Source organism: Brienomyrus brachyistius, unplaced genomic scaffold, assembly GCF_023856365.1.
Source record: "Brienomyrus brachyistius isolate T26 unplaced genomic scaffold, BBRACH_0.4 scaffold60, whole genome shotgun sequence".
Classification (NCBI taxonomy): Eukaryota; Metazoa; Chordata; class Actinopteri; order Osteoglossiformes; family Mormyridae; genus Brienomyrus; species Brienomyrus brachyistius.
The window spans coordinates 1,398,879-1,421,597 of record NW_026042335.1 but is presented as its reverse complement, the minus strand read 5'-3'; the positions used below and the strand labels follow the sequence as shown (position 1 = coordinate 1,421,597).

The following is a 22,719-nucleotide window of genomic DNA, read 5'->3' as shown; positions in this document are numbered from 1 at the left end:
ATCAGACCCTCGAGTTAACATGCGAGATGGTTCCACCCCCCCCCCCCTGCTTCTTGTCTATCTGTGGCTGGAACCAGGCACCGGAATTTGTGGGGGCGGTGGAGGAGCTGGAGGGGCAGAAGGTCTTGCTGCCGTTTCTTCGTCTAGTGTGATTAAAGCCACCTGCAGTTTTTTCTCCTTATTTCCCTTTTTCTGTTGTCTCTTATTATCTCTTAGTTTACTCTGTTCTAACCATGCATCAGAGAAAACGTATTCCTTTTTTCTATCTTGGCCTTTTTTATTATTGGTAGTCTGTAACATCTCCAGTTTTAAGTTTCCCTGTAACTTTAATATGTCTGGAGTATGGAGTTTTCCTTCAAACCCATGTTTTTTCCTCCATCTCTGACTACTTATTTGTCCTGATCCTGGTTTATATCCTTCCATAAACTTCTCATCTCCCTCTAGTTTGATTTGTTTGCTCTGATTTTTTCCCATTGTTACCTTTTATTGAATACACTACAAAACATAAAAAATCCTAAAAGCAAGTCCCTGGCATGAGACCTCAGGAGGACACCAACACGGCCTTCTACTGCTCCCTATTAGAGCAGCGGTGTTAGTTTTCAGGGATGAAACCCGTCCTTTATCCTTCAGTCACCAGTATGTTGTTGCTTTTAGGGTGGATCGTGTAGGTTAGTCTAAAACCTGTAAGGACACATCCACATAGAACGCCGTACACTCTCTCCCACAACGCCTACTTTCGCTCCCGCTTAATTTCGGCTAAGCTTAACCACATGCATGCCTTGGCCACCTACTCACTTAGGTGCCGTATGTCTCACTTGGCCACCTATTCACTTAGGTGCCGTGTTTCTCACCTATGTAGTGTGCTCTCTGTTCCGTCACCGAGGTCCTTCAGACATCACCAGACGTCGAGCGCAGTTCTAACCACCGGCCTGATAGCGAATTCACATCACAGGTCTTTCTTGCACCCGACTTCGAGTGGCTGTCGACAGACTTCGGTGTCGCTTCTCTCGGCGTACTGGAGACGTCTTCGGGGATCCTCGGATCCGGCTCGAAGGACCAAATTCTATGTTGGGGAAAGCGCCCGGCGTTTCCACCCCAACTCCACATTTACGAGACACACACTTTATAGTTTTTACTTGCAAGGGTACCCACACTCTCTGCAATGCAAACTACAGCAGAATTTGTTACAAAGGGTGGTTCCCCTTGACTCCTTTATTTATAGTCAGTGGGAGGCGCAAGAGTCATGCAGAATAGGGAGGTGAAAGAAAGTTCTGGTTTTGCTAAGGTGGGAATGCTATTATTAATATAATCTAAAGTATGAGGCTAGGGGAAAACTAAATAATGTATATACATATTTACATTCATTGCTGATCATACAGGAGTGATAACAAAATGATTCATAACAGTTTCTTCAACCTAACACATTCTCTGTAATATAAGTGTGGGTAGGTTACTGTAAAATTTGGACAAATCTTAAACTTAAGATGTGTAAGGTGTAGCGATCAGGGAGTTCAGTATAGGACTAAACATGCAAGGGAAGAAGTAGATAATTAGTGAAACTTTTGACCGGACTGGAGATCTAAGGAGTCATACACAGATGTATGGCACAGCAAATATTTTTGTCTGCTTTTCAGATGGTTGACGTGACATATTTTCCGACGCGCGCTCTCTGTCCGCTGGTGGGAGTGTGCTCACCTGTCTGCATCGGGGCGGAAGTCCGCCATGCGCAATACAGAGAGCAGAGGAGAATTGTAAATGTGCGACCGTGTAGACGAGACAAAAATGACAAGCATTTGTGTAAATAAGATAAATAGCATAAGGCTATTTAGTTTGTTTAATAAAAGGACAATGTATGGACTTGTTCTATAGGAAAAGTAACCTTAAGAACATAAGAAATTTACTAACGAGAGGAAGCCATCCGGCCCATCAAGTACTTTTGGAGAAAACTTGCCTAACAGCTCAGAGTTGGTAAAATCTTATCTAGCTCTGATTTAAAGGAACCCAGGGTTTTAGCTTGCGCTACACTAGTAGGAAGACTATTCCATACTCTAACTACACGCTGTGTAAAGAAGTGCTTCCTCAAATTCGTTTTAAAATGTTCTCCTGCTAAATTCCACTTGTGGCCACGAGTTCTAGTATGTCATGTCACTCACCATCCAGACCTGTTAGAATCTTATATAACTGGATCATACCCCCACTTAGTCTCCTTTGCTCGAGGCTGAACAGAATCAGCTCAACTAACCTGTTCTCATAAGACATTCCTCTAAGACTGGGAATCATTCTCATAGCCCTACGTTGCACCTTTTCCAAGGCAGCAATGTCCTTCTTAAGGTATGGTGACCAAACCTGCACACAATATTCTAGGTGGGGTCTTACCAAGGAATTATACAATTGTAGCATCACTTCCTTTGACTTAAACTCCACACAGCCGAGATGTAACCCAACATTCTATTTGCCTTTTTTATTGCTTCCCCACACTGGCGAGAGTGGGACATGGAAGCATCAACATACACACTGAGATCTTTCTCATAATCAGCTACCTTTATTTCAGTGGAACCCATAAAATATCTGTACTTTATATTTCTGCCATATTTCTGGATGTGGCAGTGTGTGAGGAGATGGAGACTCTGATAAAGTATCATAAGGCTAATTAGAACACAGAAAGGCGTAACAAGAAAAGGAGTGAGCAACTGGAGGTTCTGAGGTTATGGCAAAGGGAGAGGCCTGGAGAAAAGAGCAGAAAGTGATGAGAGAGTGATGAGTGAGAATCAGGCAGGAGTCAAAGGTGAAACAGAGCAGGAGGAATTACGACTTCCTCTGTATCAGGGACTGTATCTGTTAGTAGAAGGGCCACCTCTGATATTTAAGGGCCACTTTCCAGTAATAGAGGGCAAGATAAAGTTCAGAGAGGAAGAAACAGAAGGATGAAGAAAGTTGTTTATATGGGTACAGGGAAGTGAGCGACCTGTGGCGGCAGACCGTGAAGGAAGGACTGCGAGGGAGTGATATAATAATAGAAGGCCAGGCATGTGGGTTTAAGAAAAAAGGGGGGGATATAAAGGTGAGGTGCGGAGCAAGTGGTAGGGCTACAGAAGGGCTGATGCATCTGATGGACAGCCCTAACCCTCCATGTAGAGGATGGAGCCAGTTTCAGGAGAAGGAGATAGAAACGGAGAGTGAAGAAGGAGTAGAGGAGGATAATGCAGATCATAGAACAGTGGGAAGCAGGAGGGCTGTGAGACCCCCGATAGGGACACTCTGATGCTCCCCCTGGTGGTGAAAGGAGCACAGACACAGTATGTGCCATGGGCAGAACAGTCCTGGCAGACGGAGCTTGAAAATGGATGAAAGTATTTGAGGAGGAAACTATGGGACGGCTCTTGGTGATGGGGGACATAAAAGCGGTTCAGGCTTGTGTCCTGGGGGTAGACGGAATGGAGAGAATGCTGGCAGTGGTGACAGGGACTGGGTGTGGCTGAAATGAAGGTGGAGCCCGTAAAGGAGGGGAGAGCCCAGCTGCCTATCTGCAAGCCCAAGAAAAGCGGTGGAGCACTGAGGCAGAGCAGGACCTGCAGGATTCGGTGTTCAGAGGCCTGTACCGGAGGGCTCTGCAGGACACGCTCCCGAAGCCAGTGAGAAGCAGGCTAAGGCAAGTGGTGGGACTTATTACTATTCCTGAGGAGCAGCTGATACACGCTATTGACTTGTATAGAGAGGAGGAGGACTCTGCTGAAGAGCATGAGAGGGAGCTGATGAAGAAATTGAGTCAGTCACCGCCAAAAAAACAAGGCCACTAATTGGCCTCCGGTTCCTAATTAGAACAGATGAGTAGATACAATGGATGGGGGTTTCCTCAGAGGGCACCCATTTACAAAAGCAGGTGCAAAGCAGGTGGTTTGGGTGCCGACAGAACATGAAGGAGTGCAGGCAGCGGCAGGAGAGAAGCTGGTAAGGAGTCAGTCGAGTGCAGAGAGTGTAGGAGATTTCAGAGGTTTGTGGTTGTGGAGCATGATAGGAGTGCAGTGTGAAGGGAAATAAAGGACAGAGGAATGTTGGCAGGAGATGGAAGTGCCTGAGGAGGTGTGGTTCCGCTTTGGAACCCCGCCCCTCCCATCTGTGGTCAACCTTCCCCTTCTCAGTCTCTTATTTCTGGCCAGACGCGAGATCTTCGTGGTTTATGCAGCGTGCAAGCGTTTTTCCCCTCCTTGTGTTCCTGTCTTCCTGTGTACCGATCTCTGCTTCGCCTCCTTGGCTCCGAGTCATGCCTGGCGCGCTTACTGCCATCTACCATCAGCCGACCTGGATTACCGACAGCGTCTGCCGTTTCAGCCCTCTGACAGCCGATGCCGGACTCCCGGTTACATAGGATGGATGGATGGATTCGAGCTTGTATTTGAAATAGAAACATCGCAGCGGTTCTCAGGCAAGAGCTGGACATATTTATTTTTCAGCTTGTTTTTGGGAAAAGCAAGAAATATAAGCTTTGTGCGTCTGTACTCTGGTCTTACTCCCTGCACACATTGATGGCACGGAAGGACAGTCACTGCAGTCACCTATTCTCACACTGACTTTCTCCTTTAAGTGCTGATACTGCAGAAGAATATAGATCATTTGCTTGCTTGCTTAATAACCACAAGCACCCATATTGCAGAATGAATGAGACTGAAGTGGATGGAAGGCCACGTCATTCTGTCTGCAGTGAAAGAAATAATAGCAGGAGTTGGAATTGATTATGATTATGGAGAAAATGGCTGGCTGTGGTGAGAAAGTTGTGGAAATTTGTGCCAATTCACATCGGTGAGAGCATAAAGGGTAATTTCTTTCAGTATGGGACGAATTCACATATTTGTGTGAGGAAGGTAACAAAAGTTCACTAAAGTACACTATATTAACTTTGAATATCCTTAATTAAAATATTATGTACAGTATAACACTGCACCTTTTAACAGGCTGCATGTCTGGCAGTGAAGGTCACATTCAGTTTGCTGAATGTATTCTGTCTTAAATGGTCGGCCTATTTTTCCTTCTGCTGGATGATGTACCCAGTTATCTTATAAACAAAGAGTATAATGAACAAGTTGATGTTCTGTGTGTCTGATACCTGTACCTGTTTGGCAAAGCAGTATATAGTTACTGCCTACATTTTTGGCTGTGCATGTGTGATTTTCATGGGAATATTATATTTTTATATCTGTGTGTAGATTTTTTCAGCAATAATTGAGTTTATCCTTCTGTACAGTATTTAAGGTTTTGGTAATTCATCATTTATTTGTATTTGTGCAGTGTGCAGTTACCAGGTTATAAATAAACAAATAAATAAATGTGACATCAGAAGAGATGTACAATCACAGTAAAATGTGTGAAAGTAATGGAATGTGAAAAATGTGTGTGAGTCTCCACATGTATAAAGCGGCTGTATACCATAAGGAAAAGGAGCAATGGATGAATTACATAAAGTGCTTACTGTCCAAAACGACAATGAGTCATGTTCGGCGTAACATAAATATTCAGTGAGTTAACCCTTCGAACTCGACAAACGCAAGATGCGTTTTTTGCACCTATTAATCTGAAGCTCTTAACTTTGGATATGCATAATGCACAGACAAGAATCATATGTCTTTGGAATCAAGAGAACTATCAGCTAACTTCACCAAGTCACCATATGGATGCAAAATCAAAGATTTCTGCCTGGCACTAAGCATGTATTCCTCTGTCACGTCACCGGTGGGAAGTAGGACCCAAATGCAAGCTGTAGGGCAGAATCCCCTTCGTGGGGAGTTTTATTGACAGGCAGGTTTGGGCACAGAGACGCAAACAGACAAGGACACAACTGGAGAAGATAGGACTGGGCACTTTACCAGACTAAGGAATGGGAAAACACAAGGAAGCTGATAGTGACTGACAGAAGGGGAGGAACATGGGATGAGACTAATAGACACCAAGCGTGGCTCATCAGGGAGGAGAACTGGAGGGTAAGGTTGATTAAATGGGCAAGACATGACAGTAAACGCCCCCCTCCCAATCCTGTGCCCTCCGGGTACAAGGGCATCATTGAGGGGACACACAGACCAGGGCAAAACCAAGGACAACAGGGGAGACTAACCCCCAGGACACAAATCATGACAGGCCAGGTAATCCAACAGGGATGCTGACTATGGACCAAAAGACAGACAGTGGGTGTCAGTGGGTAAGTGGGAACAAAGGACACAGTAGAAGGAGACAAAAGGGAGGGATTGGGCATCAAAAGGACCAAAGATGGCACAGGGACAGACAAGGCAGGACACAACCAGACAAGACAGGCAAGCAACGGAACCAGTGCAACAATAATATGGCCAGGAGAGGGGAACCTAAAGCGGGAAGCAAGAGTGACTGGAGTGGGGGCTGGAACAGTGAAATCAGGCTAAGAGGTGAAACCAGGGAGAGCCACGGGGAAGCAAGACTACAGACCAAAGACTGAGGTATTAGGAGGGGCAAGACACTAGGTAGCATGGGAGGTAAAGTGAACAGTTCAGGGCCTCTGATGGGCTCCGGGGTGCCGCAGAAGGGTCACGGCCAGGGGGGCCTTTGGAGTCCTGTCTGGGTCTGTAGAAGCTCCACTCGTCTGCGGCAGCCGAGGGAAGAACAGCATCGGTAGACGGCGAGGGGTTGGCAGAGAGAGGGTGTCGAGGGGCAGGCAGGACAGGAACTGGACCAAACCAGGGACCCTGCAAAACAAAAACACAGGTCAGTACCAGCGCCATGAGGAGACCGGATGTGGTTCCTTTTGGGAATCATTGAATGGGATACCCTGAAAGACCATCTTGGACCAAGCCTGGATCAGGAGGCAGGTCTGGGTAGCATAACCTCGTTTTTTCCTCCTGGACCTCAGCTCACGACTGGATTTCCGTTGACCCTGCCGTTGTCGCGGCGATAGCCTCCTCGGCTGGGGAAACTTTGGCCACGGGGCTGACACCACGGAGTCGGACTCAGGGCAAGACCTGGAGGCTCCCACTCCATGTCCTCCGGGGGAATGTCCTCCAGGTCAGCCCCCTCTGGGCTGGCATTGTCTGGAGAGTCTGATGCCAGGCTGGTGATGCCTTAATCCATACTAAATGTAAATAAACATAATAAAATTTAAAAGAATAAAATGGTAATTAGAGGAAAATTTAACGTGCAAGTTTTTAAAAAAATGGGCTTTTCCTTTTACCCAGATGTCTGCAAGCGCTGTGACTGTGATGAATGGTGACGCATGAGATCCTGAGAATGGGCGACGCTTCCAAGGATGGGTGGCAGGTGGCATTTCCCAGGAATTACAGGCAGGAGATGCCTGAGGAGCTCTCCTGGAGGGAAGACAGAAAGAGAAGAAGGGAACAAGCAGAGGCTGTGGGGAGAAAAAGACTGCAGAACCAGTTAAAGTTGTACAGGTGGATTGTACAAATGCCCTCAAGTCTTGGTCCATGAGGGTTCCTGTTTTTAATTTACAAAAAAACAATAAATTAATTTTAAATAAATCTTAAGGCTTATCATTTACATCTTTCTAGTAGTTAAAACACATACAATCAAATAACTTGCCTGGTGATTTTGGAACTTCCGACTCCAAAGCAAAATAATACAGATTACAAGTACATGCATTATTCTACTTGGGGAAAAGGGATAAATTAAATAAAGGGTTAACTTTGGAATCTAAAACAAAAACAGCAATATCATATCAAGGGTCTTCAATACCTTTTTCCTGTGTCTGCTCCCTTTACATGTAGATACTGATATAAACACGTACCTTTAAAATATATTATGTTTAGTTTATAAGCTTATTTCATTATAACAAACAAGCACAATCCATAAGTGCACTAGGCCTAACACATGGTTCAGAAGCCTCCTACCCCACCTTACACCAGCCACATGGACACCATCTGTCCAACTGGGCAACTTCAGCGTCTTGTGCCTCCTGAAACGCCACCTCAGTTTCTTCTTCTTCCTCACATCCTTCTTCCTGAATGGTTTCCAGCCATGATCTGCCTCCTTGTGACACAATAGATCCCAAAGCATTCCCTCTACTTTTCTCTCCTTCTCCCTTAACCTCCTCCACATTCACTCTTACCTCACATCCATTCTCCTCACCTCCATTTACCATATGCATTCCATTCATACCAGCCTCCGCCCCCTCCATCTCACCATTGGAGGCCCCTTTCTGATACCTCCACATTTTCCCAAGTAGCCCTTCCCAATCCCTCCTTATCCCCCCCAACCTGGACAGTGGGGGTGTCGCTCGTGAGCACTCCTCCACACCGTCTCCCCAGTCGATCACCTCGTCACACAGGTACCAGGCATCCCAGTACTGGGTGTTGATCCAGGCAACCGCTGTCTGAATTTGCTTTCTGAGGAGTAAATGATAGATAGCTAACCAGCTATTTACAGTGATAATTAAATGAATAAAGACCAGACAGATCTTCAACCATACACAAAATACAGTTGCTATAATTATTATAATCATGGGCATAAATTTTATTTAACAGTAGGGGGGGGACAATAGATATAAAATTTCTCATAAGCAATTTTTGAAGGGGACACAAATAATACAGTCAAATTGTACTTATGAAGATTTGTCCCCACAGTGAAAAACTTTATTTCTGTCATTATTATTGTAGCATGGAGACTGTGTCATTATGCTTATTTTCAAAGTTTTTCTCAGGTTCAATGACAAAGCAGATTTTTCTTCAAAACTATTTATTGCATTTTTTGTTATGTTGTTTACGGTCAAGCCATCAACATACAATAAAATTTAAACATGACTATTATTGTGAAAAAGATATAAAATAAGTAATGTTTTGTATCAAAATCAACAATTAAATTATCGATTTACAGTAACTGTTCTATGCAACAAAAAAAAACATCTGCAATTTAAAGCAAACTTACATTAATGAATAGACACTAAACAAAAGTACCAAATGTGTTTTTCCTGGTATCACTGGGCCCCACAAACTCATATGTTGTTTATGTTAAAGTTGTCCAGCTCGTCTTTCTGCATATTGCAGACTAACAGACTGTTAAGTGCATCTTGGCCCATAGTAGCCCTTAGCCATGTCTTTAGTCTGCGCAATGCACTGAAGCTCCTCTCAGCTTCAAATGAGGACACTGGAACCACCAACAAAATTCTGACAAGGACCTCAATCTGGTCAAACAAGCCTGAAGGGCCAGTGCTTTGGACAGGATCTTAGTCCGTATTCAATAAGCCTTTAGGTGAAAGGAGGTGTAAGAATAAGGATCTTTCCCCTTTTTTAGCATGAGAAATATTAGCTTGGGCAAGAGGTTCAGGTTGTTGAACATGTCCAATAGGAGAGAGGACAACTGGGGCCATAACTTTTTATAGAACTCGGAAGGAAAGCCATCGGGTCTGGGACATTAACCACTTTGCGAAGCAGCCGCCATGGTGGTCAGTTCAGTTACAGTGAGAGTGATAGTGACATCTAAATCATTCACAGCCACACATTCCTATGAAGGAATGGCTAAATCCCTAAAGAAACTATTGAACTCTAGACAACAAGTGAGAGGAGAAAAACTTGAATGCATTATTCATTTCTAGAGGATTTGCTCGTAATAATGAGACCTTGTTTGCATCAGTAGTTCAGCAGTATGTTGAGACACTAGAAATTCAAACTCTGCTTGTATCGTTAGATGCTCCTTATAAACATCATCAGATAGGGAGAAACATATCAATTGTCAAGATCTGCTTCACGCTGTGTTAAATATGCCATCTTCTCCTTCCACAGCTTTCTATCATTGCTTACATATCAGATAATCTGCCCACTGGTATCAGTCTGCAAGGTTTCCAGCGATATGGAAACAAATACATCTGGAGATTTATTTAAAGAAAGAAAATTGGCAATTTGTTGTGAAATAAAATCAACAAGGAAAGCAACTGAGTGTTGAACCGTCAAGGACACCATGTTCTAACAAAATTTTCGAGGAGACTGGAGCATGATCTGAGAAAGCTATTTTATCATAGCTACTCAGATATTGAGCAAGAAGTCTTATCAACTAAGAAATAGTCAATTTGGGTAAACGTGTGATGAATCTCAGAGAAAAAAACTATACTCTTTTCGAGTGGGATTAAAAAATTGTGAAAACACCTGACACATTAAATTTGTTGGTAAAAGAATTGATCGTTTCGACAGATTTTGAAGGCAGAGCTATCTTGGGGGATGGATGATCCAATTTCGGATTAAAGCGACAATTTAAATCACTCCCCAAGATAAGGTGATATTTAGAGGTATCAGGTACCAGTGAGAACAGACGCTTAAAGAAAATATCATCACAATTAGGAGCACATGCGTTAACCAATAGTACAGGCGTAATGAACAATAAACTAGTAATTATGACAGATCTCCCATTTGGATCGGGAATCCACATCAGATATGCAAAGAACAAAGGGAATAGATGTATGCAACAATATTGTTACATCCCTTGCTCTACAGCAGAAAGATTGTAGAATGATAGATGTAATCTGCACATCCACACCTGTCGTCTGATGGTTTAAAATGAGTTTCTTGAAAGAGCATCATACGAGCCCTTCAGCGATAAAGGTATTGCAGTATTTCACTGTGTTTGATAGGATTATTAAGGCTGTTATAGTTAAAACTAAGCAATTTACAATAGTATCCCCCTACACCTCCCTGGTGAGTCCCAGGTTAATCATTACTAAGGCGTACTCCTAACTGAAGTCTGCTATGAAAATTTGGGTTGAAGGCTGTGGCGCAATATGTTAGACTGACTGAAATAAAGCAGAGAAAACGTAATATAAAGAAGAGAGGAAAATAGAGGTTAAAATGCACGGTAATTTCTTGTCATATCGCCGCAAATGCACATAAAGTACGTACGAATTCACACTGTTACAACAACCGATTGCTGCACATATCGCTTTTGAAGGTGAATGCGTACTTACCAGTTGCTGAATGCTGAATGCTTACCAGTTATATCCATCCCTGCGTATATAGCTAACAGGATGTCAAACACCATTGCTGTGCTCTAGAAGTTGCAAAGTAACTTGCTTGCCTGCTAGTGGCACTCCAGTACATTTCTAAAAGCATGCTCAGGCAGTGCCATCTTGTCATATGTGGAAGCCTCAACAAGCCAAAATCAGCTACTTTTTTTTCCAAAGTACAAAATTAATTTGTATCAGCTAAATGTATGAGTGTTTACAGCCACCGAGCTTATCTTATTGGAAGACAAAGCAGGACATTCACGTATCATGTAATTAATTTAAGAAAGCGGTATTTTGCCTCATTACGCATGTATTTAAGCTGCAGTGTGGTGGAAGCTTATTACCTTTGAATAACATTCCTTTAAATATTATGCCTCGGCTCCATTTGCTTGAACAAAATAACGCTTCCTATTGTACTGAACATTCGCTATACAATTTGTTTTTATGAAACTTTCTTTAACATTTAAAAGAAAAGTAGAACTTTCTACATCTGAACTACATAGTACGTCTTCGACATTCCCCGGAAAAATGGACTCTACGCACGAGTTATGACGTAATACGCACGTAGCGTAATACAGCTCATTAGCCAGTTTCAACGTACGTACTATTACACTAATGTTAAGCGGACAGTGGGAGTAGTTTCCATAGAAACAACGTAAATATTCTTTACCGTTTGCAGTACAGCAAACTCTACGAATGAAAATGGCGCTCAATTGAGCAGTTTGTTAGCTCTCCAAAATTTCGTTTTATTCTTCAAATTATATTATGCAACTTTGATTATTTTCTCTTTTATACTATACTAATGTAGTACATGTCGATAAAATTATTGCATGTTTTTAATGTCATTAAAACTTGTGGTCTTTATTTTTATTGGAGGTGTTCTTATATCGAAGTGATGATGATAGACAGCTATTTGGTTAGTAAAATCTTCCCAAACTTCAAAAAATGTCACTGATCCCTAAAACGGCGGTGTAATTTGCCGGGGTGTCCACGATAAAATATGCGGAATGGTGGGAGATTGGCTATGCGAACGGAAATCCGGCACTAAACAATACAGACAGTTTTCTTTTTAATACGGCGCGAACCCGTAATAAACAGGACGGTAGGCACAGCCCGCCCCCCCCCCTGAGCACTGAGCGCGGACTGTACCGGTACACTGACCGGGGGCTGGGAACCCTTACGGTAATGGATGGTAAAATGTTTACTTAAAATGTTTAAGTAATTTGGGGCATTGCTTTCGTAATAAGGTAAATGCTTCAAGCTGACTATTACATTTTTAAAAAAACAATGTTGCACAGAACTAAAAAAATACTCTTAGTTTTATCAGTGTTAACACAGTTCTCAGTAGCATTCATCTGGGTTTTCACTTGTGGAGCGCTGTTGTTTCCTATTCCATGTTAGTTATAATCGCTAGCACAGTTTTTTTCTATAAACCCCACAATTTCCATTTCCATTTTCCAAACCGCTTATCTTACTGGGTCTCGGGGTGTCCGGAGCCTATCCCGAAAGCAATAAACCCCACAATTATTCATTATAATCCATCCATCCATCCATCCATCCATTTTCCAAACCGCTTATCCTACGGAAGCAATAAACCCCACAATTATTCATTATAATCATGGGCGTAAATCGCGGGGGGGGGGGGGGGACGGAGGGAACATGCCCCCCCCCCCCCCCCCCCCCCAATAAATTATTTAAAAAAACGCACTCTCTATTGTGAAAAATATATGTATGTATACCTAAAATAATTGTGTAGGTAGAAAATAAAACAAACGCAAACAATGCCTTTAGAAACAGTTGCGTCCCCCCCCCCTTCCTCACAGTGGTTTGGCCCGCTGCCTGCTTTCCCAGTTCATCTCACCTACTCTACACACACGAGTCAGGTGTGTGGCTGCGGCTCTATTAATGTTGAACTCCAATAAGTAGAGTATTTTATTTAATTTAAATAAAGCGATTATCTTTAATGTAGTTAATGCAGACTCATTCATAAATTAGTTTCGGCAAAAATGCTGATTACCGATGTAATTTTCCATGAATCAGATATATTAGCGATTAAAATATTACTTATTTAGTTAACGTTCGCTTGTTTACAATAACTTGTTCCCTAGTGCACTGCAACTAACGCGCCAGAGCCGTTTCCAATGCATTGTTTTATTTGTGACGACTTGGCATAATATTAACTTAACATTAACGGCCACAGTTAGCATATTGTTTAGCTGTGCATTTACTAAATGAGCACTGTGCTACGTCCGAACTGACCCCACTGTATTTTTTTGTATAATCAGTTTCTATTCTGTTCTTAAGTGTCTTAATTCATTTTAAATACAAATTTAAACCTTTTTTAATTCCTTGTTTTTATTGTTGTGATTATTTTATGATAGTTTTACTTTCTTTATGTAAAGCACTTTTAATTACCATTGTGTATAAAATGGCTACAGCATAAATAAACTCGCCTTGCCTTACAGTGTCATAAACTAGATAAAATGACAGAGAAAAGGAAAATGGACATAGGAACATTTTTCAGTGCACCTAAACGCCAAGTAACTACGAAAAGTTCACATATTATGGCAATTTGGCTTTAAGAATGGGTGCTTATCATACCTGTCAAGTTTTGGATTTGAAAATAAGGGAAATTTTCCGGCGCCCGCCGCGAGCAGTCCCACCACCCCAACCAAGCTGCAGTATCCCTTACATTTTAAGACAGGCGACAAGAAAGCTAATCACCACTTGTCAACCACTTATAAACTACAACTGGCTTTATGCACAGCTGCACTACTTCCTGAACTTCAAAGGCAGCTCCTTTGTTTCCTGTCTGCCATTATTGGACAAACTAATTAATCCAGGTGATCAGTTTGTCCAATAATGGCAGACAGGAAACAAAGGAGCCTTCGTTTTTCCCGTTGAGTATTTTCGTGCAATAGCGGAGTCCGGGAACATGTCAGCTACACACTTGTTGAAGTCATCATGGAAGGAGAAAGGAATGTTGTTTTTGGCACACAGTATTGCCATTTTTACCTCTGCACTTGTGACCTGGTCTGCCTCAGTGGCATTTCTCGTCACGAATGCTGACATCGCCTGGGCATGTTTTTGTGCCTTTAGCCGGCGCTTGTGCTTGGCGGATTTGTCATGCTGGCAACATCATTCCTTCCCCCGTGTGCGATGCTAAAGTCGCAGTTACAAATTTTACAAAACGCGTGACTGCCCCCACCCTGCTCTTCTTCAGAAAAATTAATTCGTTGTCCCATTGATCGCGGTATTTACACGAGGGTTTTGGTTTTTTGGCAGGAGTGCCTTCCTTCTCTGTCCTGGCGTCCATCATCTGTCTGTTTTCTTCTTTTTTTCCCATGTTTTTTTCCCGCGTAGTAGGCTACTGTAGGTGGTAGTTATCGCGAGGCTAGTGACAGAGCTCAGATTTTGGGGGGGACGTTTTTTTTTTTTTTAATAACGCAGGTTAAAATACGGGACATTTACGGGAAAATACTAATACGGGAGGACGGCGGGAAAGAAGGGTAAATTACGGGACTTTCCCGGCCAAAACGGGATACTTGACAGGTATGATTCTATGGCAAATGCCAATCGAGCTCCATGGTGCTGGGCAGTGAGCACAGGGCCCATTAGAGGATGTTGGACCCTCAAGCCAACCTCATGAAGTCCAAACAATCAGAAACATTCACACCAGTGGCTTGATGAAGGTCATTTTGTAGGGCTCCAGCAGTGTTCATCCTGTTCCTCCTTGCACAAAGGAGCAGATCCCGGTCCTGCTGATGGGTTAAGGACCTTCTATGATCCTGTCCACCTCTCCTAGAGTAACTGCCTGTCTCCTGGGATCTCCTCCATACCCTTGAGACTGTGCTGGGAGACACAGCAAACTTTCTGGCAATGGCACGTATTGATGTGCCATCCTGGAGGAGTTGGACTACCTGTGCAACCTCTGTAGGGTCCAGGTATCGCCTCATGCTACCAGTAGTGACACTGACCGTCGCCAAATGCAAAACTAGTGAAAAAACCGTCAGAAAAGATGAGGAGGAAAAAATGCCAGTGGCCTCCACCTGTTAAACCATTCCTGTTTTGGTGGTCATCTCATTGTTACCCCTCTAGTTCACCTGTTCATAATTTCATTAACACCAAAGCAGCTGAAACTGATTAATCACCCCCTCCGCTACTTAACTGACCAGATCAATATCCCAGAAGTTTAAAAGACTTGATGCTATACTCTAATTAAAAAGTGTTCCTTAAATTTTTTTGAGCAGTGTATAATCGTAGCATCACTTCCCTTGTCTTAAACTCCACACACCTAGACTTGTAACCCAACATCCTATTGGCCTTTTTTATTGCTTCCCCACACTGGCGAAAGTGGGACATAGAAGCATCAAGATACACATCGAGATCTTTCTCATAATCAGCTACCTTTATTTCAGTGGAACCCATAAAATACAAGTACTTTATATTTCTGCTCTCTGCATGATTATCTTACATGTATCTACTGTATGTTAAATTTCATCTGACAGGTATCAGCGCAGTCACTAATTAAATCCAGATCCCGTTGTAGCCTCTCCGCTGCTAGATCAATATCTGCTACGCCACCCACCCTGGTGTCGTCTGCAAATGTAGCCAGTTTACTGTATGTATTGCTGTCAATATCATTAATGTAAATTAGGAACAGTACTGGTCCTAAAATTGAACCCTACAGTACCCCACTATGAACACAGACCCACTGTCATGCCCGGCTCATACGATCGTTGTGTGCCACGCCCCCTGATTATCCACGTGTTCTTCCCCTATCATGCCTAGCTGTACCTTGTCGTTTCGCCATGTCTTTTGTCTATATCAGTCCACATCTTGCCCTGTCCGATGTCCGTCATTGATGTTAGTGCTGTTGTCATGTCCCGTTCTGCCCATAGCCGTCTTCCCCCTAATAAAACCCCAGTTTTCCCCGTATTCTACCTCCCTGCTTCGTCCTTCCCTGCCTCCTTCCTGCCAGCCTGCCCGTTCGCACACGCAAACTCTGACACCCACAATATAATAATATTGTGTACAGTACATACTGTAATCAATGCAGAGGTAACATCCCATCTCCAAATTCAAGTTGCTGGCTATGTTTACTGTAGGTCCCAGGGGAAGGGGCTGCACTAAACCAGTATTTCAATTGATTACGAAAAACCTTAGTGCTTAATTAGTAATCACCAATGGTTGCAGCGGAATTTCTGAAGAGAACCGTCAAACGAGAATGAAGGAGTATATTCAAACAACATTTATCCAAAATGGGAAATTTATGACGCTTTCACAAACTAGATAATATAAAAAAGAGAACTTTATTTTAAGTATGCAATGTCAGGAGAAGATTCAACTCCGACCTCCAGCAGAGCTTCTCCCATGTCCTGGAGGACGCAGGGGACATTGAGTCCGAATGAGCCTTGTTCCATGCCTCCGTTGTGGAGGCGGCTGACTGGAGCTGTGGCCGTAAGGTGGTTGGTGCCTGTTGTGGCGGCATTCCCCGAACCCGCTGGTGGACAGCGGTGATGAAATGATGGGATGCGGCTTCGGCGGTCGTCGAGGCAAAAACTCAGGTGTGGGAGGAGTTTAGCGAGGCCATGGAAAATGACTTCCGGACAGCCTTGACTTCAAAGACCTCGATCGCACCAACACACCTTCCAATGAGGAAGCAGAGTCTGGGGAAAAAAAGAGGTGTTTATAGAAACTCACTGCATGTTATAGGGAAAGAATTCGGGGTGGGGGGTGTAAATGAGGTTACGTACTGGGCATGCTGTTGTGGGCAGATGGGTTTCCTCCTTGGTGGCCATCAGGGACTAACGAGGTGAAGCGTATTTTATGATGCGGGGGTGCGCAGGCACTACGCAGCAGCTGAAGTGTTTTCTGGCTCTGCTCATGTCCTGCGCACGAAACCAGCTGCCTGTCCCCGCATCATAACACTCCACCTTGTTAGTTACCCCAAACCCATCGTGGCCGCCCATCACAAATAGGAGGTCGTCCACCACTGCGATGCCAAATTCACAGCGTGGTGTGGACATGGGGGCCACAGCATGCCAGTGGTTTGTAGTAGGGTCATAGACCTCCATGGTCTGCAGGTGATCAGGCCTGTTGATACCGCCCACCTGAGAGATGCCAAAGATTCATTATCACTTGCTTGCCAAAAGGATGGGCAAACATCAACTTTCCCAAAGTCATGAACTCTTAAGCAATTTTCACCCTATGAAAGCAGGCTCCTTAGAACCTCCCATTGTCTATAAATGACACAAGCTTATATACACATGTCAACCTATATGCAATGAAAACATGGATTTGGGCAACAGAAAACTTGTATGATTCGGTGAAAACTGTGAGCCATCAAAAATGACTCCTTATGCTAATATATTTTGCTTTTTATTGTTATTACTTAAAACGAACACTTGAAGCTAATCAGACACTGAAAAAAACAACAATCTGACCAATTATATCTGGAACTAGAGAAAATTTCTGGCATTTAACTGTTTTGTTTGGTTTAAATGTATCACAATGAAAGACACAGCAGCAAAGACAAAAAAACCATGAGTCTTACAGGTAAAATGTGAGATTTGACACAGAAAGGAATCACTCACCGCATAGATCTTCCCTTTATACGCCGTGACTCCAAGGCTGTGACGGGGAGTGCTCATTGGAGTGATCAAGCTCCATTCATTAGTGAGGGGGTCAAAGCACTCCACTGTAGAAAGGCTCTCTGTTCCACTGTGGCCCCCACAGATGTATATCTATGAAAAACAATTTAACTGTGAACACCGTTATACTGTATATGACTGGGGTTTGGAGGTTACAGATGAAGTTCATTGTGACTCAAAAATAAAAGTATATGCTATGCATAGTGTATGACAGGGTTCCCCAGTTCCGGTCCTGGAGGAACACAGTTTGCAGATTTCCCTTCTCAAACACACCATAATCAGCTAATTTTCAGGTTTAGTATGGCTGTTTGAAAAGGGAAATCTGCAAAGAGTTTTGAATTCTGCTCCCCCAGGAACAGAATAAAGGAAACCTGACATGGGAACACCATTTCATCTATCTCACAAGTCTTGGATATGACACCACAGCACTACCCAATGTGCCCCTAATGGAGCCCAATAATGCATTTATGCAAATACTTAAATTTATTGAACATAGTAATTATGGATTAAAATCAGCAATCTGAAGAGAAAGAGAACTCATGACTGTGTAAAATACTCAATTTCAAGGGGAAGATGAGGGTAAACACAGTCAGACGCCCTCCCATTACCCTACCTTGCCATTCAGGGTGGTGGCACTGGCATCGCTTCTCCTCTCATTCATGGGCTCGATCTGGGTCCATTCGTTGGTTATTGGGTTGTAGCGCTCAACTTTGTTGAGGGGCCTGAAACCAATATGGCCACCCATGGCGTAGATGAACCCATCGAGCACAACCACACTAACATTACAGCGATGCCAGTGCATGGGGGCCATCTGCTGCCATGCTCGTGTTATCGGGTCATATCTGCGCACGGTATTAATGAGGTTTTGGCCATCAAACCCCCCAATGCAGTACACAAATCCATCATGGTACACCGTGCCATGACCAGCTAGGTTGCTCTGCTCCTCCTGCGTGATATCCACCCAGCGGTCGGCCCGTGTGTCATACGCATCTATGCAGTTAGTAGTGCCCATGTTCCATCCACCGATAGCCAGCAAAACATCAGAGGGCAAGCGTGGGCGGATCAGCGGGTTCTCAAAGTCAGAGAGTGGACTTTCATCATCAAGATCATAGATGACCTTCATGACATCACTGATAATTCGCCTGCACGCCGCATTGGCCTTCACTAGATCGTTGTTTTTGACGATCTTCATGAAATATTCTGGATCCATACGAGCCATGCGAACCTACACAGGAAACAAGAATGAGAGAATTCCCATGAGTTCCTTAGTGCTTTCTGTGAATCTCTGGAGATGAGCAATTCCTAACATTAAGGATTCAGCAGTAAGTGCAAATTTTAATTTCTTTAGCTGAAGCCATTTACATAGAAAGTCTCAGATGTGTCAGCTAACACTTATTTCATGTAAGACATTTGAGTGTGTTGTTTTCCATTATTTGTTACACTCTCCTCCCAGGTGTAATACCTGGAAGCCTTGGTTGTAGACTTATGGGACATGAAAATGGAGGTTCAGTCTCTAGCTACAGTAATAAGGACTTCACTCAATGAGCATTCTATTGTTATATACACAAGTCAATGCGAACATAGTATAACTATACTCACCTTGGGCAACAGAACTGAAATGTGGGCCTCTCGGGTGGCAGGCTCGTGCTCGATCCACCGGAGGATGGCGTGAAACACCACATCCTCTTCTCTGACATTCAGTTCATCCCGCTCCATGATGTCACAAAGTTCTTCGAGCGTGAGTTCTAGGAACTCGTTTGAGTTGATGGCAACCTCCTTGAAGTTCTTCAGGAGGAATTTGAATGCAGACTGGTGCAGCTCCTTGAGGCAGAAGACATCTCCGATTTTGACAAGCCCAACACAGTTGTCAAGGCAGAGATGCTCATGCAGGAAGTCACAGCAGCGCTGCACGATGCCCAGGACACTAAGATGCTCAGCAGCTGCCAGGAGGTTCTCCACATTGTCAGCTGTGATGACCACAGAGTACGTGTAGGCGTACTCCATGACCTGCCTCAATGTTTCTGGGGAAATGCCTGGGAGTTGGTACTCCCGCTTTCCTGAATCACTCCAGTCACTGGCGAACAGAGTCCTGAAAACAATCCAGAAGTGACTCATCTAATAAATATGGGTTTTGCAGGCAAAGTTAAATAAGGGGTTTTCTAAATCTTCTGAACCAGGGACCCCCAAATGGAAATAAACCAGAGATAAGGACGCCCTGCTACAGATGATCACATAGGCATCTAAGAACTAGGGACCAGGGGCTTTAACTCTTATTTTTCCAACATTAGCTCCCCCTTTAATATTTTTCACTTGGGCTGGTGGGCAAGTGCCCCGGAATACTTTGTTTTTGCCTGATGGACATGGTCCCCTTTTTATATATTTATACCATTATTATTATTATTATTATTATTATTATTATTATTATTATATGTTAAACGTTAAGGTGGTACTGTATACTTAAAAATATTTCTGATCAGCACTGACCTACATTAATATAATTTAATATAATGTACATTAATATAAACTTTCTGTCATGCTAGAGCCTTATTGCCAAGGAGAAGTCATTGCTAACGAGAGATAAAAACTGACTCCTTGCTGTTTTCGCATCTTCATATATGGGTCACAGCTACTTACTGGAAGTAGGAGCTACAGCCACACAGAATCACTCTATGGGCGTTGAATTGAACACCGTCTGCGATGAGGACCACGTCACAAAGCTGCCCTGCGAGCCGAAGCTTGTTGAACACTTCGAAAGCCGGGGACATCAGTACTCGCTCCATGTCGTGTGCCATCATTATTCAAAAATGTGGATGTCTCATCTCTTTCTCCTTTTTATACCAGTCGAAATGACGTGTACATACGTTCTAATACGCAAAAACCGCACTTTTGCGTCACAGTGTTCTAAGATACAGTAACGTTTATTTTTAAATCTATATTTGAGATTCGAAATTGATTGGGGGAGAAATATTTTCTATGCGCAATCAGCTGTACAAGAAGAATAAGTTAAATGTTTTTAACATCACTTTTGAAAAATGTATACCGTGCTTATCTTAGCATTTACGTTTTGTATTATGTGTGAATTGTCAAATCACGAATTCCCGAAATAAATAAAATAGTTCCTTAATTAATAAAAAAATGTTTTCATATTTTTTCTCCTCGGCTACGTTTCTAAAAATGAAAAACAAAAAAGGTCCTTTACATGACTGTCAGGAACGAGGCTAAAGTTCGTATCTTATTCCCTAGTTTCCACCTTAAACATAAGCCACTGAGCAACAAATGTCCACAGGACATTATTTTATGGGCTAAATCTGGTCGGCCCGTTGTGGCCTTTATTTAGAACAAAAATGGTCCTTGAAAATTGGGCTGCGTAGTCCGTCTGTTTTGGTCCACATTTAGCACAAGGTGGACGTATTTTTCGGACCGCAAATATCCCCAATACAGTCATGAAAACATATTGCAGCAAGTGTGGAATTATCACAATGATTATTGTGCTGTGTACAGTACACTTCACCCAAATCCTGAACACTATTGCATATAATCGATTATATATTATAGAGCAGTTATGCTACAATCAAGGTACAGTGTGCAATATCACTCCATGAGCTATTGACCATTTTCCTGTTTTATGATCTTTTCTTGAGAAATCGTTTTTTTTTTTTTTTTTTTTTTTTGTAATTCCTCACTTCTGCCGACTAACTCCTCCAAGTTTAATATATTTCCGTGCAGGTTTTTAAGTTTGTTTTCCTGCAGCTTCGCGGCACCCATCGTTCTTGCGCACCTCCACACAGATGGACGAGTTAAGTTAGAGGTGGATGGGAGTAGCGGCAGGACAGATATTCCGAGGGCACCCATTGAACGATGTAAGTAATTATTATTTCTCGTTAGAATTCTCACTTAACACAGAATGTTGTGTTTCGCTGAAGTTTAAACAGTCGAGCTGAATTGTGGCAAGATAAGCTGAAGCTGTTCGCGTCCGTCGCTAATGCTCGCGCCATGACTAGCCAGCACATAGTGAAATGGCGAATGGATTTGGCGACATTTTCCGTTTGAATTGAGCACAGAGACGTAGGTTGTGTTTTATTTGTGGCCCTGCTTTTACAGTGGACGTGTAGCAAAGTGAAGTTGGGATCAGCTTGCGTCTTTTGCAGCTAACATCACACTCGATATAGCCTAGCGCAGTGTATGGTGGAATCGTCATTTTGGGTGTACACAACGCAAGAGCGCAGGAGTGTTTTATATATTTATATATATATATATATAAACAATTCCACTCTGGCTGAGTTTTTTTATTATTATTATTTTTCATGCTATACTATATACAAACGTTGTACAAGTACATCTTAGGATATAGTTCACTGTGACAATATAAATGGTAGAAGAGAACTGAAACAGCAACGATTGTGTTTATGTAATTATTTAGGTCTGTGTATAATATCTTACTGTATCTAAAATCCCAAAGTAAATTAATTATTTTTACCCACCCACACACACACAAGACATATTAAGGATTGTACATTAACATATTTTATCGTAAAAAAAACTGTTGTCCGAACCATACTGAATTTAACTGGATATAGATATATACACACACAAACAAACATAATAACTAACATATAAATTGGAAGAAATATAACTTTACATATAAAACAAGCACACACAGAAGTCAAAATATGACATACATATAAAATGTATGGTCGGTTGATTGCCAGTTTCTCGCCGGTACTTGTGACTAGTGACATGGTGTATTGCAACAGCAATAAAGGGTTCTCATCATCATCTCATCATCAAATAGAACTTTAAATATAAAACAAGCACGCACAGAAGTCAAAATAAGACATACATATAAAATGTATGGTCGGTTGATGGCCAGTTTCTCGCCGGTACTTGTCACTAGTGACATGGTGTATTGCAACAGCAATAAAGGGTTCTCATCATCATCTCATCATCAAATAGAACTTTAAATATAAAACAAGCACGCACAGAAGTCAAAATAAGACATACATATAAAATGTATGGTCGGTTGATGGCCAGTTTCTCGCCGGTACTTGTCACTAGTGACATGGTGTATTGCAACAGCAATAAAGGGTTCTCATCATCATCTCATCATCA

General features: G+C 42.7%; 1 protein-coding gene and 1 long non-coding RNA gene across 4 annotated transcripts; both read right to left on the bottom strand.

Moving 5' to 3' along the window:
- Nucleotides 1–6,626: 6,626 nt before the first annotated feature.
- Nucleotides 6,627–8,213, bottom strand: LOC125725081 (uncharacterized). Its single transcript, XR_007387312.1, has 3 exons — nt 7,187–8,213; nt 6,787–7,087; nt 6,627–6,704 (listed from the first exon to the last, which is right to left on the bottom strand). It is a non-coding gene; the product is annotated as an uncharacterized LOC125725081 (long non-coding RNA).
- Nucleotides 8,214–16,392: 8,179 nt separating this feature from the next.
- LOC125725056 (kelch-like protein 10) lies at nt 16,393–20,398 on the bottom strand. Of its 3 annotated transcripts, XR_007387291.1 has the most exons (6): nt 20,245–20,398; nt 19,210–19,699; nt 18,224–18,835; nt 17,554–17,703; nt 16,714–17,070; nt 16,393–16,626 (listed from the first exon to the last, which is right to left on the bottom strand). XR_007387291.1 is itself a non-coding variant. In XM_049001659.1 (5 exons), the coding sequence occupies exons 1-5, from the start codon at nt 20,388–20,390 to the stop codon at nt 16,579–16,581; spliced, it is 1,446 nt and encodes a 481-aa protein (XP_048857616.1). In that variant the 5' UTR covers nt 20,391–20,398; the 3' UTR covers nt 16,393–16,578. The 3 variants fall into 3 exon arrangements, 2 of the variants coding, with proteins under 2 accessions (XP_048857616.1, XP_048857615.1); XM_049001659.1 differs by lacking the exon at nt 16,714–17,070; XM_049001658.1 differs by lacking the exon at nt 16,393–16,626 and having other exon boundaries at nt 16,635–17,070.
- Nucleotides 20,399–22,719: the final 2,321 nt, after the last annotated feature.